The following is a 17,782-nucleotide window of genomic DNA, read 5'->3' on the forward strand; positions in this document are numbered from 1 at the left end:
ACACTCTCCCACCCCACCCCTGCCACAGACTGGGGTTTCTTACGGGGTCCCTTGTTCCTCGAGACGATGCGTTCTGGCCAGGTGTGCACAGGATTCGGCTTTGACAAACAGACTAGACATGAGTGGTGTAAGGTCTGAGAGTGTATTTCTCAAAAATGACATGAGGCTTTTACAATCGTAGCAAAAGAGAAATGAAAAATCTGGCAGCTCAGTAGTCTAGGTACATCTGAGGCCACCTAAAACACACTAGGTCTAAAACAGCAGCCATCTCCTCTGGACTGGTGCAGCACCCCTGTGCTCTAAGCACACTCAGGCCTCCTCGAATCTTCAATGCTGAATGCTCGAATCTTCAATTTTGAATGCGCGAATCTTGAATGCTCAATCTCTTGAATCTCGATTGGTGCTGCACACACACACACACACACACACACACACACACACACACTGCCTAAGCGCTCCGGGCCCCCAGGGGCTACGGACTACATGAATCTAAGCCCTAGTCCACCTAAGTTTTGGTTCTAGTCCGAGTGCGAGTGAGTCCGAATGCTGAATGCAGACTGCCTGCTGCTCAATACTCTATGTTGTCTCTCTTTCTGTAAGCTTTAATGCCCTACCCACAATGCTGGAGGCAATTAGTTAGGATGGCTTAACATTCCAAGCCAGGGTTTGACTAGGACGTTGGAACATTGGTCAGAATGTTCTTGTCCAACAGAATGAAGGTCAGAGAGCAATGTCCGAATTTTCTTTTTTCTAGCTGTTAAGAAATGATGTCTTGGTGGGCCCCTAGCACACAAGTACGAGGACATATCTGGGCTACCTCTGAGTTTGGGGTGCCAGGTGACAATGCGGAGGCAGGAGACTGACTTTCTTTGAAGTTTACACCTCAAATATCGCCGTCACGCAAAGTGTGCATGGCACACCCCCACCCCCATAGTGACAGTTTTGGGGTTTCACTTTTTGGTTTGGTTTGATTTGGTTTGGTTTTTATTTTTGTTTTTGTTTTTGTTTTTGTTTTTGAGGCTAGATTTCCCTGTGTGGCCCTGGCTGTCCTGGAACTCACTCTGTAGACCAGGCTGGCCTCAAACTCAGAAATCCACCTGCCTCTGCCTCTGCTAGGATTAAAGCGTATACTATCACTGCCTGGCAGTTTTGGAGTTTTGGTTTCTTTGAAAACCACAGAAATATTACAGGAATGTGTTTGCATTTTAATCCCAGGTGTGGGATATGGGGATGCTTCAGATTGTCCACAGTGGCTGATTATGACTTGACTAATGCTCTAGTGGGGCATGATTTCGACAACTACAGATAATTTCTGTGATTGTGTGATGTTTGGAATTCTGGGGACTTTTTCAGAGGTTATATAAATGCTAAGGCTCCCCAGAGGTGGGTTGTTGTTGGTCTCGGTTGGTTAAGTAGTTGTGCGCAAAGAAGAGACAAGAAGAAATTAGATATCCTGATAGTGAAGATCAAAGCTGACCTTGACACCCTAAGTCAGCAGGAAGTAGTCTAATTATGATGCCGCCCTCTTTCTGACCCCTGACTTTATTCAGGGATCTCTTTCCTATCTGTTTTTTCTCTCTTACCTGGTGTTAAGAGGTGGAGAAGGGTTGAAGAAAGAACTCACAAAGCAGCAAAACACAACTACACCTACACCTTACACCCTAGTCCTCACTGCATTGAGTCTGGCTTTCATTCACACATTAGAGAGATAATCTGTGAGTCTTCTTTACTAAGGTTTTCCACTTTCGGGAGGGTCTCACTCCCCACTCCTTATTCAAAAGTCATAGGAACCTAGTCTTGTGGCAAAGTTTGAGAGTGCACACACCCAGGGCCACGAGAGGCTAGAAGAAATAATCAGAAGATGGACTGTCCTGGAGATGATGGGGCTGTGGTGTGGTGTGGCTGGGCTCTGGGGTTAACACTGAAGCTGGGTCATTCCAGGGGATGACTCAGGCTCCAGAGTCTTCCTTAGGACAGATGAAGTCCCCCAAGGCAAAGTAGTGTGCTTATATTCACGGAGGGAACGCTAAAGGAAAGTGGAGTCCGTACTGAAACAAGCCCCTGAAGCATGTGTGGATCATTGGTGAAGGACAGGCGTGCCTCACCACATAAGACTACTCAAGAACCCTCGACTGGCTCTCCAGACAGGAGCGGGACACCTGGGAATAGTGAGGAAGAAAGAAGCTGGGTCTTAGAACATCAAGACTTACTAGGCTCATTGTATGATTCTCTCAAACAAGGCTCTTTTTGCTGAGTGGCACTCCAAGAATTTCCAGAGAACCTATCTGCCACACAGCATCAGTACAAGCAGCTCTTGGGCAGTGACTCAAACTTCCTGATCCCCATGCCTCTAGCACTGTTTCTTAGCACAGATGGATTCTGTCTTCTGACCTTCGTAACTGTCTTGGCCACCCTTGGTTCTGAACTGTTCAGGGAAAGCTGGAAAGGGAGGAGTAAGATCCTGCTGTAGGCTGGGCGGTGGTGGTGGCGGCACTTGGAAGGCAGGTGGATTTCTTAGTTTGAGGCCAGCCTGGTCTACAGAGTGAGTTCCAGGACAGCCAGGGCTACACAGAGGAACCTGAGGATCTTACCTTCTGAATTCCTGTCCTGTCTTACTTCAGTGATGAACAGCAGTGTGACAGTGTAAACCAAATAAACCCTCTCCTCCCCTACTTGCTTCTTGGATATGGTGTGGTGTTGCAGCAGTAGAAACTAACTAAGGCAGCTTGTATAGATCGCCTTTTGAGGTGGGGACTCCATCTTCTGTCTCCATGCTCTGTGACTTCTAATTGAAGAAACATGAGCATTCATGGCCTCTGTAAGGTCTACTGCTGCTAATTCAAAAGCTGGTATATGAAGGTTGACTGTGTGTCACCTTGACTATGCTGCAATGAGGGTACCTAGACATTCTAAACAGTTTTGTACAAGATTAGTATTTGAATTAGTAGACAAACAAGGAAACAAGGCAAAAGTAGACTTTTGGCTGGGCATAGTGGCACGTCCCTTTATTCCTTTAATCCCAGCAGTCAGAATGTAGAAGCAGGTCAGTCTCTGAGTTTGAGGCCAGCCTGGTCTACAGAGGGAGTTTTAGGATAGCCAAGGCTACAGAGAGAAGCCCTGTCTCTCCCAGGAGAAAAAAAAAAGTCTACTATAAATTAGTAGACTTTAATGTTGAGAAGAACAAGATTACAGAACTAGAAAGTTGGCTTAGCAGTTAGGATGACCCCTGAGTCATCTTCTGGAGTGTCCCAGAGGACAGCGGCCTTCATCCTTCAGGGGCCCTAAGCTCCATTCCCAGCACCCACATGGAGTTCACAACTATCTCTAACTCCAGTTCCAGGGAATGCAGTACCCTTTCTGGCTTCCAAGGACACACGGCGCACACACCCACACACCCACAGTTGAATAAACATTCACACACATACAGTTTAACTTTTTTATTTTTATTTTATTATTATTTTTTTTTTTAAAGATTTATTTTATGTGTATGAGTATACTGTAGCTGTACAGATGGCTGTGAGCTATCATGTGTGTGGCTGCTGTTGATCTCAGGACCTCTGCTGGCAGCTGTCTTCAGACGCACCAGAAGAGGGCGTCCGATCTCATTACAGGTGGTTGTGAGCCACCATGTGGTTGCTGGGATCCGAACTCAGGACCTTCGGAAGAGCAGGCAGTGCTCTTACCTGCTGAGCCATCTCGCCAGCCCTATTTTATTATTTTTTAAGACAAGATTTCTTTTGTGTAGCCCTGGCTATCCTGAAATTTGCTCTGTAGTCCAGGCTGGCCTTGAACTCACAGAGATCCACCTACCTCTGCCTCCTGAGTATTGGGATTAGAGACATGCCCCACCACCTCCTGGTTTAAAAATATTTAAATATATGTATATATATTTAAATATATATTTAAATATAAATATAATACATAATATATAATGTATAAACATACACATATATTTATATGTAATATATATATTTACACACACATATATATGGCAGGAGAGATGGCTCAGCAATTAAGAGCACTGACTGGACTGCTCCTCCAGAGGTCCTGAGTTCAATTCCCAGCTCACAACCATCTGTAATAGGATCCAATGGACTCTTCTGGTATGTGTCTAAAGACAGCTACAGTGTACTCATATAAATAAAAATACATAAATCTTTAAAAAAAAATATGCTGGGTGTGGTGGCACACACCTCTTTTAATCCCAGCACTCAGGAAGCAGAGGCAGATGGATCTCTATGAGTCTGAAGCCAGCCTGATCTACAGAGCAAGTTCCAGAACAGCCAGGGCACAGAGAAACCTTGTCTCAAAACCAACAACAGAAAATTAACAAACAGGCTGGGTAGTGGTGACACATGCGTTTGTTTGTTTGTTTGTTTATTGAGACAGGGTCTCTCTATATAGCCCTGGCTGTCCTGGAACTCACTCTGTAGACCAGGCTGGCCTCAAACTCAGAAATCCACCTGCCTCTCTCTGCCTCCCAAGCGCTGGGATTAAAGGCGTGCGCCACCACTGCCTGGCCTCTTTCTTTTTTTCAAGGGAGGATTTCCCTGTGTCATATAGCCTTATGTCTGAAAAATTCCAACACTTCCCTCAAAAGGTTTCCTCCTCACCAAGAACTTGGCCTTGCACAGCCTAGATCAGCCAGCAAAACATCTCCCTTGGCAAGCTACATGGATAGGTACTAAAGAGGTTGGAGCCCCTCACCACGTCTGTGTGCCAAGGCCTGCTTACAGTGCCAGTCTTCAGGCAGGTCAGCTATGGCATAGGCACTGAGGCTCTGTAGCCCTCTGTTCTTTGAGGGACCTTCAGCCTGGCTGCAGCTAGCTTTATAGGACCTGTATTATTGGCTCCTCCCTCAGTATAACACTCCCCTGTACAGGCAGGGCTTTCTCCATAGGTGACAAATAGGTAAATTGGAGCTTTGGGGGAATTTTTTTTTTTTTATTCAACTGAAAGGATAGGAAGAGAAGCAGCAGTATTTTGTGAGTCAAGGAACATGCAGGATTTTCGTCAACTACCTGAGAAGTTGTTTTCCCAAATGCCTAGTGGGATCATTGTTAAAGCATCAGGTCCCCAGAAGGAGGTACAGGATAGCTGGTCATCATAGAAAGGACGAGGCCATGGCTGAGCCAGCTAGCTGACCCTGAAACTAGGGAGAATAAAGACCCCCACAGGCCTGAGCTCCAAAGGAAGCTGAAAAGGGGGAGGTCTGAGAACCCACCCTGTTTTGAGCTGGCACTTGAGTATCAATGGAGGTCCCCAGTTATAAGTGATGTCCCCTTCCTGCCTGACCTGGCTGTGGTAAGGGCCTGCTGTGGGGATATTCTGTGTTGTTTGAGAGCACCAGGACAGAAGCTTCAAGCAAGAAGAGAAGAACTGAGTCACTCAGGTGTTGTGTACTTACAGGAGTTGAAATCAGAGTATGCCCTCAGTCTGTAAGTTCAAGTCTTGTCTGAGCAACATCAAGTCACTATCTTAGAAGATAAAAGGAGCCTGGCATGCTAACCCTCATCCATAATCCCAGCACTTGGGAAACTAGAGTGAGGAATGAATAGTTCAGAGCTAACCAGGACTACACTGCAAAACCCTGCTGGAAAGGAAAGGGAAAGAAAGGAAAAGAAAATAGGGAACAGGAGGAAGGCCAGCAGACGAATCATTCCTTGCTTGCTGGGACCAGGATTCAGGACAGTGGCTTAACATGGCCAGAAGACAGAGAGGCCCCAGCAGAGGAGTCCAGCTTCACCTTGTCCAGTACAGTCTTCTTTATGGCAGCAGGGGAGATGGTTTCCTGATCAGCCATGGTCTGCAGCTCCCTAGAAAAGCAACGAGACACTGACTCTGAGCCCCTCTGCCTCCCAGAACTCACAGTTCCAGCAGCAGCTTTGATGGGGAGTGCTATGCTGGCACTCACAATCCCCTCTGCCAGCCACCCCCATCCCCACCTGTGCAGCTACATGGCCACTTCTCACACCACTCAGGGTCAGGGTCAGGTGACCCTGGCTACAACTTGTGGCAGGATTCTGCTTTTGTTTTCTATACGGGCTTAGGTGGCTAGGTCCCATGTCCAAGCCTCACAGACTTGCACTCAGATGTCTCTAGGAATTTGTCCTAGCAGGTGCCCACTGGTAGGAAAGGCTAGTGGTTTACCCTGTAGACATGAACCCAGGACAGCGATTTCTAGCCTTGCCTCTGCTTTATACCCACAGAGGAACCCCTGGACATGTTTTATTCACTTCACCAGGCTATCTTGCTGCTAACAAGCTGTCAGCTTAGCTAATTTGTTTAACCTGGGAAAAGTCATGAAGAAGGTGCTGGGCCAGGCCCTTACACTGCCCAGGCACCTTTCCAGGCTGGCTCCCTGGCTATGACGATGAAACTGTATTGCAGGACCTGAGGAGGTCTATGGACACATATAGATATGTTTCTCACAGGACAATGAAAAAGAGCTAGAGACATTGCACATTGTGACCCAGAAACCTTGAACCTTCCAAGTCTTGCCCAGGGCCAGGAGGGGGCTCAATGGTATCTGCTAAGTGAGTAACTGCCAAGAAGCCTTTGAAGCCAGGCATGAGTGGCTGAGAAGTAGACGAAAGGAGACCCTACCGTGTACGGATGCAGGAGGCTTCCACAGCATTGATAAGCAAGGATCGAAAGCCCCCGCTCTCCAGCACATGCAAAGCATGGATGGTGGCCCCACCAGGAGAGCAGACATTGTCCTTGAGCTGGCCTGGGTGCTGTTCTGAGGCAAGTAGCATCTTGGCTGCCCCCTGTGACAAGAAAGAGGAGCCAGTGGCAGTAGGACACCTACCTGCAAACACCTGCTAACGGGGATCCCCTCTCAGGTGTCCCCAGTTTGTGTTTAGCAAGGAACAGCTCCCACCAGCATCTCAAAGCACTGACCAGGAGGGCCTGAGCCCCGAGGCGGACTGCCAGGCGTCTGGGAAGCCCCATTTTCACACCGCCGTCAGCCAGAGCATCCAGAGCTGTAAAAGCCTGCGGGGAGACTGCATCCTCAGCCTCCTCTCTGGGACCCAGAGCAGGGTGCGGCAGAGACAGAGGCGGTCGGAGGCCCTGGGAACTGCTACAGGCCCGACTACCCATCGCTCCAGTACTCACATAGGCAGGGCCGCTGCCACTGAGCCCTGTGACAGCATCGATCAGGTCTTCCTCCACCTCTGTGCAGAAGCCCACGCTGCCCATGAGCTGCTCCACGAGCTTGCCATCCTCCACCTGAGCGTGAGTACCTGTGGCATACACAGTGACCCCCTCCCGTACCACGACTGGGGTGTTAGTCATACATCGGATGACTTTGGGAGCAGGTTGGAACGCTGTCAGCTTCTGGAATAGGAAGGGAAACCAGCTCTATCACTCGGGTGGTGACCATCTGTCCTTATCCCAGGCATGGATCTGCTTCCCCCACTGAGCACTTCCCGAGTTCTTGCTGTGGCTGGGCTGCTACACCCTGTGCACGGGTACAGAAACCGAACACCAAGAGCAGAGCTCCTGGGCTGGCTAGATGGCTCAACGGGTAAGAGCACAGACTGCTCTTCCAAAGGTCCTGAGTTCAAATCCCAGCAACCACATGGTGGCTCACAACCATCCGTAACTAGATCTGACATCCTCTTCTGGTGTGTCTAGAGACAAGCTACAATGTACTTACATATAATTAAAAAAAAAAAAAGAGCAGAGCTCCTGACCACATGCTACAACCCCTCTGCAGCGCTATCTATCTGGCCCATGGTACCCACCTTTTCAATGGAGTTGATGGTGACACCTGCCGCACAAGACACCACAATGTGCCTGTCCTCAACGTTAGCACCAATTTCATCCAGGATGAAGGGGATGATGTGCGGCTTCACGGCCAGGAAGAGCACGTCACTGTGGTGCACTGTCTCTTTGTTGTGGGGTGTCAGGTTCACCCCTATCTTCTGCAGGGGTGCAAGGAGACCCGGCTTGCCTCATGGGCCATCTGCCCACAAAGCCGAGAGTAGAGAGGCCTATGAGGCTGCTGGATGAAATGGGAAAGGCACTATGCCCTGGAATGGGTCCCCTTTGAAGTAGAAAAGGGACATCACAGATTTCTAAACCACAGCCCGGCCCATCCCACCTGGGGCTACCATGGCGGCAGCCGCCTGCCTTCCAGATGTGGATGGTGGTCTCAAGCTGGGAGCCTGCTCCCCAATCTTGACTGAGCCATACCAAACAGAAACTCTACTCATCATCACCCTAGCCAGCTGTTTGATCTCCATGACGCCTGGCCTTCTGGAGGGCTCCATGACCTCCATCTAGGTCATCCCACTCCAGACCAGCACTCTCTCCCACCAGCTGTATTCATGACTGGGCAGGGGAGCAGTACCTGGAGGTTCCCTATGGCAGGTTTGCTTCTGCTGGATTAGCAAATCTGGCCCTCAGAGTCAGGTGTGCTGCACACCTAACCCTACTCTAGTTGGGTTTAGACCCAACTCTAAAGAGCTGGAAAGCAAGATGTCAGATGGGTAATACCAGACTTTCTATCTGCTTTCACTTGGCACCTACCCGGAGGGCAGAGACTGTAGCTTGGTCCATGTCTGGGGAGCTGGCCATTATCTTGTGTGCAGCCAGAACACCTGTAGGGGACAGAATTCCCCCCTCAAAGCTGGTTCTAGCCTCTACGAAGCCTCTACTGCTATGAAGGAGACAGCAGAAACACCCTTCACCTCACCTCCTTTAGAGAAGCAACCCCACCAAAACGCAAACAAACACTAAAAAAAAAAAAAAAAAGAGGCCGGTGGATTTCTGAGTTCGAGGCCAGCCTGGTCTACAGTATGAGTTCCAGAACAGCCAGGGCTACACAGAGAAACCCTGTCTCGAAAAACCAAAAGGGGGGGGTAACCCCAAACATATGGCAGCTGCCATTTCCCAAAGGACTGAGCCACTAACAGACACTCCACGCTAGCACCCTCCCTGGCACCAGAGGAATTTACTACCTGCAGCTGTAAAGCCCTTGGCTAGGGCAAAGGCTAGCTGCCCTGCCCCGATGAAGCCTACGCTCATGTCTGGAGGTCCACAACCCACAACCTTCACAGCTGACGTCGGCTCTGTAGGGCAGCAGAGAACTGTATGGACAGGATGGAAAGCGAGACGTCGGGTGGGTAGTACCAGGTCTGGCCGCTCCTGGCAGCCAGATGCTCCCCAACCCCCATCCCAGCCTGCCTAATTTCTTTGTCGCTCCTCGGCTGGCCGGGCTGGCCGGGCTGGGAAGTTGTCCCAGGTACCCCGACACCCCGTACCACCACCACTCGCCGCCCAGAGCCAGGATGCCTGGTCTGCGGCTGAAAGTTCTGAGTCCTCTGCAAAGGGCTCAGAGAACCGTAAGGAAAGAGACTGATTGTAGGGGAGGGTCCGGAATCCAAAGAACCCTCAACATCCAAATCCCCAGTCTGTCTCCAGCTTATTTCCCAGAAGCCCCATCCCCTAAGCTTTCATTCCTGGAGTCTCATCCCCGGAGCCCCAAGTCCCGCTACCCACAGCGTAGCTACTCGGGCACACACGCACGACAGACAGCCCAGCCCTCTGCACCCGCCACGCGGCATCCGCGCCCACCGACTCCACCCCACTCCAACTCAGCCAATGAGCTGCGCGCCCTCTGAGAGCTAGCCAATCCAGAGCTGCAGTTGGAGTCTTGTGCATTGCATCATATACAGGGCCAGGACCTCTGTACTCCCTCCCTGAAGTGAGCGGTAGTTGTAAATACAAATCAGCATCCACAAAAGCCACGGGTCCCATCCTCTATCTGTTGTCTTGTTGCGTGTGTGTGTGTGTTTGTGTGTGTGTGTAAGCTAGGTACCTTCCGCAGCCACAGGCCAGTTACTTCCCGAACCTCTTCCATCCCATAGTACCCCAGCTCTCTAGCCAAGGGATTTGGAGATATTGTGCTCTGGGCATCCACAACCTCTAGAGGTGTTTAGGGCCCATCTGCTGGTCTCGGAGCTGCAGAGCAGTCTGAGTTCTCCCAGACTCTGCTAAACGCAATTGAGTCCACAGCCCATCCCCCACCCTCCCACCTCACCCCACACCCTGACTCCCATAGAGGTGGCTTGCTTTTTTTTTTTTTTCTTTTTTTCTGTTTTGTTTGTCTCCGTAGATAAAGACAAGTTGCTTTAGAAAAGTAATTTTAAAATCACTAGGAAATTTCCAGCCTGCAAGATTTGGAGAAGGGATATCCATCCCTTCTTGGCTATAGTGACCACCACCCAAATTAGGAGACTGCTCTGTGGTGATGGTGTTCACTGTGTGGATGGCCAGTTCAACAGTCAACCTCTGCCAAGGTGACAGCTCAAGCCTATGCACAAAGCCTAGAAGTTCAGTTTCCCAATCTCAGCTCCCAACTTCAGATGCTTGCCAGGATTAGAGAGAATGCATGTTACTCTTGCAAAGGACCTGGATTCTGTTCCCGGTACCCAGCTGACACTATCCAGAATTCCTTTCTAAGGATCTGACACTCCCTCTGAACTCCCCAGTCACCAGGTATGCACAGGTGAGCATGCGTACATGCAAGGAAAACAGTTACACACATAAGATAAACTAAATTTTTTTTTTTTTTTTTGGTTTTTTTGAGACAGGGTTTCTCTGTATAGCCCTGGCTGTCCTGGAACTCACTCTGTAGACCAGGCTGGCCTCGAACTCAGAAATCCACCTGCCTCTGCCTCCCAAGTGCTGGGATTAAAGGCATGCGCCACCACCGCCCGGCTGATAAACTAAATTTTTAAACGCATGCTTTTCTCCAAGTGATAACAAGCAACACTCCTAAAACAAAGACAGTTCTGTCGTCTAGGGAGCCCCAGAAACCTTCCACGTTCCTCTTGAGTCTTAGCCCTTTCCCTTTCTGCCTTCTCTAGGACCTCTGAAATTCAGGTTGGATGTGATGCTGGAGGCAAAAGGCTACTGAACAGTGAGAACACTGAAGGCTTTGAGAGCATGCTATATTTCAGTCAAAACTCGGTGAGGTATCCTACACCAGTAATCCCACTGCTAGGGAAGTAAAAGCTGGAGAATACCCAGTGGGGGCCATTTTGGATTACACTGTGAAAGCCTGTCTCAAGGTGAAATAAAAGAAAATAAAAGAAAAAGGAAAAACAGAAGGCAAGTGTCATGGCTTCGTGGGGAAGACAGCTTGCTTCAAAAGCCTAACAACTTGACTGAGTTGGTTTTCCCAAACCCATGTAAGGTAGAAGAAATAAACTCAGTGCACAGTGTGGTCTTCTGACCTGCACACATGCACTCTGGGGTCCCCACCACACCTACATCACACATGTATAAAATTAATAAGAAGTAGAGAGGAGCAGTAGGGCCCCTCTCTAGGCAGAGTGAAGATAGCCGGCCCAGTCCCTGACATCCTGGTCTTCTGATGTGCAACACTTTCATCACCTAGGAAACCCGCAGACCCAGACACTGCCTATGCCTGCTTATCCCAGTAAAAGACACTGGCCCTAACTCAGTTTGTTGGCTGATCCAGTATGTTCTCTCCAGCTGGCCAGCAAGGGCCACACAGAACCACACAAGGCCAGGCTCAGAGCCTAAAGGCTCAATGTTCTCAGTTCTACTGCCCAGAGAGTGCAGCAGCTCCTCTGTCTCTGGTCTGGGCTCTGTCTGTGGTCTGGGCCCTGAAGACCACAGTATGGAGCTTTGGGTGCCTCAAGGAAAGAAGAGAATGAGCCAACACTGATCTTTCTTTGCATTTGGCCCTCCAAGTCACACTAACCTGTCCCCTTTTTCAGACTAGGCCCAGCCAAAGTACCCAAAGGACAAATCCTCCCTCACAATGACTTGGTTTAGGTCTTTTCTCAAAGCATGCAGTGAGAAGATAGCTTAAGTGGTCCAACTGCCCTAGGCCCTGAACAGAAATGACTCCAGTGAGCCAGGAAAGGTAGCAGGCCAGGTGAAAACGATCATCCACCTTTTATTTTCTGCTGGAGGACCTGAGGGACAGTCAGTTGATGGGTTGATGGTCTTCTCAGGATTAGTCCAGACTGGGCTCTTGCATAGGAGAAGCTGGCTTGAGATGGAAGAATACCGGTGCTAGCAAGTCCTGGTGTTCAGGAACAGCTGGCTAACTAGATGTTTGAGTGGAGGCCCAGTGACCAGGTTCCATGAACTAGTGGCTGCTCCAAGAGGCTCTTCACTGTGAGTCAATGCTGCCAACCAAGCCAGCCTGCCAGAACCCATGGTAGACACCTCAGAGGCTTCTGGGCCATGGTCTGTGTTGGGTGTCTGGACGGATACTCCATCGCTGTCATGAGATCATCTTTCCATGATGATTCTATGCTGACTTTTGACATCAGGCTACCTGGAAACCACAACACAGTCTTTTCTCTGTTTCAAATGGCTGTGGCCACTGGGATACACTTAGACACAGCTGAGACCCATGCTAGTTGTCAGCTTTCTCTACAAGCGATCACGACCATCCCCAAAGAGGCTCTTCTATGGGTTCAGGCAAAGAGTTGGATCCAGCTCCAACATTCCTTCCAACGGCTTGGCCCTGGTGCTCTTGACTTGGTTTCCACCCACTTCGACCTCAGGAAGTGGCCCGATTTCTGACTTATATTACCCCAGCTAAATGCTATCTCAAGACTGGCCCACGTTGGAAGTTCATTTAGCTTTAATGTTCCCATCTGAAAAATGGATTACAATGGTATCTGCTCCAGAAAGTCCCCATTTGGTACAGTGACTAGCACGGAGCCCAATGATGGCCAAAAGACTGAGAAACAGGGAGACAGGAGGACTGAGCGTCATTAGCCACCCTCTTCCTTGTTCAGGGCCTCCTGTCCCTCTGTCCTTCCTCTTTGCCTCCCTTAGTGTGCTAGACATCCAAGAGCAGAATTGTCTGAGCCCCAAACCCCGTCTTGCTTTCCTATGTCTTAGTTCACCTTGGTCAGTTATAGGTGCTCTCAGCCAGAGAGAGAAGATGGGTGGGCCATCACTGGCCAGGCTACAGGGTGGGTACGAAGCGGATCCTCTGGGAGTAAGCGAGGTCAACGACGTAAAGGAGCAGGTTGAAGTAGGTGAAAATAGCTACCACCAACTGGCTGTCCCAGGGGCAGCTGCCTCGAAGGCAGTCCGAGGGCCGCCCTGGCTCCCCGTACTTGGGGTCGAAACAGAAGACTGGCCAGATGACTGCAGCACTGAGGTACAGGAGCACAGCCAGGAACGTGTACACTACCACTAGGCGGTCAAACGGGCACCCCAGGCCCCCTGTGTGTCCCATCACACTTAGGACCACCACAGCCACCGTGGCCATGAAGCACAGGCTGTAGACAGCCACACACCACTGTGTGGCCACATAGCGCCCATAGCGACTCTCATGGACAAGTGCTCCAAAGATGATGCAGGCCACAAAAGCCTGGACGATCTTAAGGAGCCCAGACACTGTAGCCATATAGCTGGCTACCTGACCTGGCCGTGCCCGAGTCAGGGCCACTTCGGCAGCATAGGCCAGGAAGAGGAGTCCTGCGAAGACACTGGCTGCCAGGCGGAAGTTTCGGACCATGCATCCGTCAGGCTCAGGTGGGCACTCCAGCCGGGTGAAGTACAGAGGGTAGATGACAGCGGCCGTGGCACACAGCAGGGTCGCCAACATGGCGAAGGCTGCTGTGAAGTTGCCCCAGGAAAGGCGCAGGCAGCTGTGGAGCTTTGTGAACTCACAGGCTACCACCAGGACTGAGAAGGCAAAACAGAAGCCCCAAGCAGCCATGCAGAAAGTGCCCTGGACACCCCCAAAACCACCTCGGTGAGCGACCAAACTGAAAGTTGTACAGCCAAAGGCCAGCTGCAGCATTCGGGCTGTACCCACCGGCGAGGTCACAGCGCCTAAGTGCAGGTATGCAGCTCCTGGGGGCTCCATTGTGCTGCCCATCGGCTCTCTACCTCCCAGCCTCACCCTGTGCCCAGCTACCCTGGGGGTCTGCCCAGCTGAGAGACCTCTGTCTTCCGCGGCAACAGCAGGTGCTGGCAGTCTGCAATGGCAGTGTTAACAGTGACATTGCAGCAGAACAGCCTCTCTGCTGCCTGGGTTGGGAGCCCTCCCCCCCAGCGCTATAAATAAACAGACTGATCAGAGCCCGGGAATAGCAACCTGCATGCTAGTTCCCATTCTAAGGGACATCTGACCCCTGCATCCCACAAAAAGACCCCGTCGGGACTACATCCAGAGTTAGCCTCTGGATGCTGGACGCCCACCTCCTGCCTCCGACGCACCTGCATCTGTCAGTCCGGTCGGTATCTTGTGGGGGAGGGGCTGGCGAGAACAGAGAGCAGGGGCTTGCCCTCTGGGGATCTCCGCTGAGGCCTTGAGCAACCTCTAGGTCTAGTGTGCTAGGGTAAGTAGAGAAACAGGCTCCAGAAGGCATTTGAGATGTTGCTATTGTTTTATAGGACTGTGTCACCCGCTCTGGCTCAGCTCTTCTTCCTTCCTTTCTTTAAGCAGAACAAAAATAGGTTTATTAAGAAAAAAAAAATTGAGAAAGAATTTCTGAGAGTAGGAGGGGCTTCAAAGAAGAAATACCACATCAACTCTGCCTTTGTTGGTATTTATTTATTTATTTATTTATTTATGAGACAGGGTCTCACGCAGCCCAGGCTAACCTCAAATTCACCAAATAGTTGAGGATGACCTTGAAATTTTTTTTTTAACTTAAAAAAATTTTTTTTTTAAAACTAGGCAGTGGTGGCACATGCCTTTAATCACAACTCTTGGGAGGCAGAGGTTGGTGGATCTCATGAGTTCCAGGTCAGCCTGGTCTACAGAGTGAGTTCCAGGACAGCAAGGGCTACACACAGAGAAATCCTGTCTCTAATAATAATAATAATAATAATAATAATAATAATAATAATAATAATAATAAGTCAGATTCATTTAATTTTATTTTATTTGAATGAGTGTTTTGTATGTGCATCTTTTGTGAACCTATAGATGGTTGTAAGGACAATGTGGGTCCTGGAAACCAAACCTCTGCAAGAACAGCAAATGCCCTTAACCACTGAGCCATCTCTCCAGCCCCTAAACTTTCTTTTCTAATATCTAGTTATTTTATGTATATAAGTGTTTTGCCTATGTGTACGTATGTGCACCATGTGCATGGAAGTGAGAAGGTATTGGATTCTCTGGAGCTGGATTTATGGATGGTTGTGAACTACCCACCATATGGGTGCTGGAATGGGACCAGGGGTCTCTGCTCTGCAAAAGCAACAAGTGCTCTTAACCACTGAGCCATCTCAGAAGCTGGATGCTGAACAGTTTCTTCTTCTTCTTCTTCTTCTTCTTCTTCTTCTTCTTCTTCTTCTTCTTCTTCTTCTTCTTCTTCTTCTTTCTCCTCCTCCTCCTCCTCCTCCTCCTCCTCCTTCTCTTTCTCCTTCTCCTTCTCCCGCCTCTTCCTCCTTCCCCTCTTCCTCCTCTTCTTCTTCCTCTTCTTCCCCCAACCTCTTCCTCCTCTTCATTTCTTTGAGATGCTCTATGTAGCTCTGACTGTTCTGAAACTCACTATGTAGACTAGGTAGATCCAATCTGCCTTCATAGTTCTGGGAGTAAAGGGATGTACCAACACCTGGCTTAGATTTATTTATTTTTGTCTTGTGTCTATGAATGTTTTGCCTGCTTGTATATATGTGTGCCAGGGTTGTGATCCACCATATGGATGCTGGGACCCAAACCCAGGTCTTCTGGAAGAGCAGCCAGTGCTCCTAACTGCTGAGTTATCTCTCTAGCCCCCTCTTTTTACGTTTTTTCACTGTGAAAAAAAATTTACAACTATAAAATTGGTGTCTGCTCAAGTCCAGTCAATAAAAGAAAAGAGAAGGAAAATCCAAAGACTTTTATCTAGAGTCTATCATGTCTACTATGTACTAAGAGATCTCTTCAACTGACAAAAGGAAAATATCAAGTCCAAAGAAGAGTTAAAAATGGTCCAACAATAACGCCGGACGGTGGTGGCGCACGCCTTTAATCCCAGCACTTGGGAGGCAGAGGCAGGTGGATTTCTGAGTTCGAGGCCAGCCTGGTCTACAAAGTGAGTTCCAGGACAGCCAGGGCTACTCAGAGAAACCCTGTCTCGAAAACAAACAAAAACAAAACAAAACAAAACAAAACAAAAAAATGGTCCAACAAGCCTCCGTGTGCCTTTCCCCTAGAACCATGACTGAGATTGTTTGTGGTGCTGTAGACAGAATACTGGGCCTCAGTGATACCAGACAAATGATTTCCCACTGAGCCCCATGGTCAGCAAAAGTATTGTTAATACTTTGTGGTTTGCTCTCATAATTAATTAATTCTGCTAATATGTCCACAGGCATCTCCTGGGCACATGGCTATTCCCCTAAAGAATCCACTCAAATATTTCTGGACAAAGAGTTAGAAGGATCTCTCAACATTTAAGAACATTGTCTGCTCTCAAAGAAGCCTGGGGTTTGATTCCCAGCACCCACACGACTGTTCACAGCTTTCTGTAACTCCAGTCCCAGGAGATCCAATGCCATTTTCTGGTATTAGGCATGCATATGGGGCAAAGACATAACTGTAGGTAAAACAACCATACATATAAAATACAAAAGGAGTGCAGGACAATCTCTTGAAACACACTGGTGCTCAAGTTCTCCCACTCATTCCTGAGGTACACTGTGTACCTTTCTAAGCCTGCCTGTCCACATCTGATCAGGAATTAGATATTGCACATGACTATTGTGACTCACTGTGTTTTATCCAGGGATGGGCCACCCTATTGTTTTGTACTTTGTTACTGTGGTGGGGCATCCACCAGAGAAGACTTCTCAGTCATAGGATTAAGCCAATAGAAAGCCTTTATTAGCTGAATGGCAACTACACTGGGTGTTCAGGATCTCAGTATAGTCCCAAGCCTTTCTCAGGGTGAGCTTTTAAGCACAAAAAATATGTCCTGGGTTGACCTACTTCAGTTAAAAAGAACAGTTAGGCTTGGCAGTGGTGGCTCATGCCTTTAATCCCAGCACTTGGGAGGCTGAGGCAGGCAGATTTCTGAGTTCGAGGCCAGTCTGGTCTACAGAGTGAGTTCCAGGACAGCCAGGGCCATACAGAGAAACCCTGTCTTGAAAAAAAAATTACATATATGGAATTTATTCGAGCAGTTTGAAGGCTGGGACCCAGCTAAGCCCAACCATGGTGGTCTACCAATGAAAAGTCTACATCAGGGCTGGATATTCAGGCTGTCTTCAGCATACACCAGAATCTTGAAGAAATAATCTCCAAGCCTCCTTGCCAGTGAAGAGTGAGGGTATACAGGCGAAGAGAAGAAGCTTCCTTCTTCCATGTCCTTTTGTAAGGGTTGTGACCAGAAGGTGTGTGCCCAGATTAAAAGTGGATCTTCCCATCTCAAATGATCTGGATTAAAAGTGGGTCTTCCCACTTCAAATATCCTCGTCGGAGACCATGGTGGCCCATGTCTTTTATCTGGGCACTTTGATCCCTTTAATCCCTCGGGCAGAGGACAGCCTGGTCTACAGAGTGAGTTCTGAGACAGCCTAGGATACACAGAAAAAAAACCCTGTCTCAACAAACAAACCCTCTCAGTGAATTGTAGTCTATTCCCCTATGGCATTAAGCTGACAACCAAGAACAGCACTTGGTTCACGTGCACCATGTGCATGCAGCAACCACTGGACACCAGAAGTGGGCATCAGCCTTAGAACTGGAGTAACAGAGGGCTGAGTTGCTATGAGCAACATTGCTCTTCTGGGAGAACAGCAGCTGCTCTGAACTTCTGAGCCATAGCTCTGG

The 17,782-nt window shown here is 49.1% G+C and overlaps 2 protein-coding genes across 4 annotated transcripts; both read right to left on the reverse strand.

Annotated features, from left to right (window-relative positions):
• Window positions 1-4,923: 4,923 nt before the first annotated feature.
• Pycr1 (pyrroline-5-carboxylate reductase 1) lies at window positions 4,924-14,039 on the reverse strand. Of its 3 annotated transcripts, none has more exons than XM_031353707.1 (8): window positions 13,960-14,039; window positions 8,970-9,098; window positions 8,539-8,609; window positions 7,752-7,931; window positions 7,120-7,341; window positions 6,904-6,996; window positions 6,607-6,770; window positions 4,924-5,816 (listed from the first exon to the last, which is right to left on the reverse strand). In XM_031353707.1, the coding sequence occupies exons 2-8, from the start codon at window positions 9,034-9,036 to the stop codon at window positions 5,684-5,686; spliced, it is 930 nt and encodes a 309-aa protein (XP_031209567.1). In that variant the 5' UTR covers window positions 9,037-9,098; window positions 13,960-14,039; the 3' UTR covers window positions 4,924-5,683. The 3 variants fall into 3 exon arrangements, with proteins under 3 accessions (XP_031209567.1, XP_031209566.1, XP_031209568.1); XM_031353706.1 differs by lacking the exon at window positions 13,960-14,039 and adding an exon at window positions 9,511-9,596; XM_031353708.1 differs by lacking the exons at window positions 8,970-9,098; window positions 13,960-14,039 and adding an exon at window positions 11,939-12,023.
• Myadml2 (myeloid associated differentiation marker like 2) lies at window positions 11,922-14,221 on the reverse strand. Its single transcript, XM_031353709.1, has one exon. The coding sequence runs from the start codon at window positions 13,892-13,894 to the stop codon at window positions 12,971-12,973; it is 924 nt and encodes a 307-aa protein (XP_031209569.1). The 5' UTR covers window positions 13,895-14,221; the 3' UTR covers window positions 11,922-12,970.
• Window positions 14,222-17,782: the final 3,561 nt, after the last annotated feature.

The sequence above is a fragment of the Mastomys coucha genome, unplaced genomic scaffold (assembly GCF_008632895.1).
Source record: "Mastomys coucha isolate ucsf_1 unplaced genomic scaffold, UCSF_Mcou_1 pScaffold5, whole genome shotgun sequence".
Classification (NCBI taxonomy): Eukaryota; Metazoa; Chordata; class Mammalia; order Rodentia; family Muridae; genus Mastomys; species Mastomys coucha.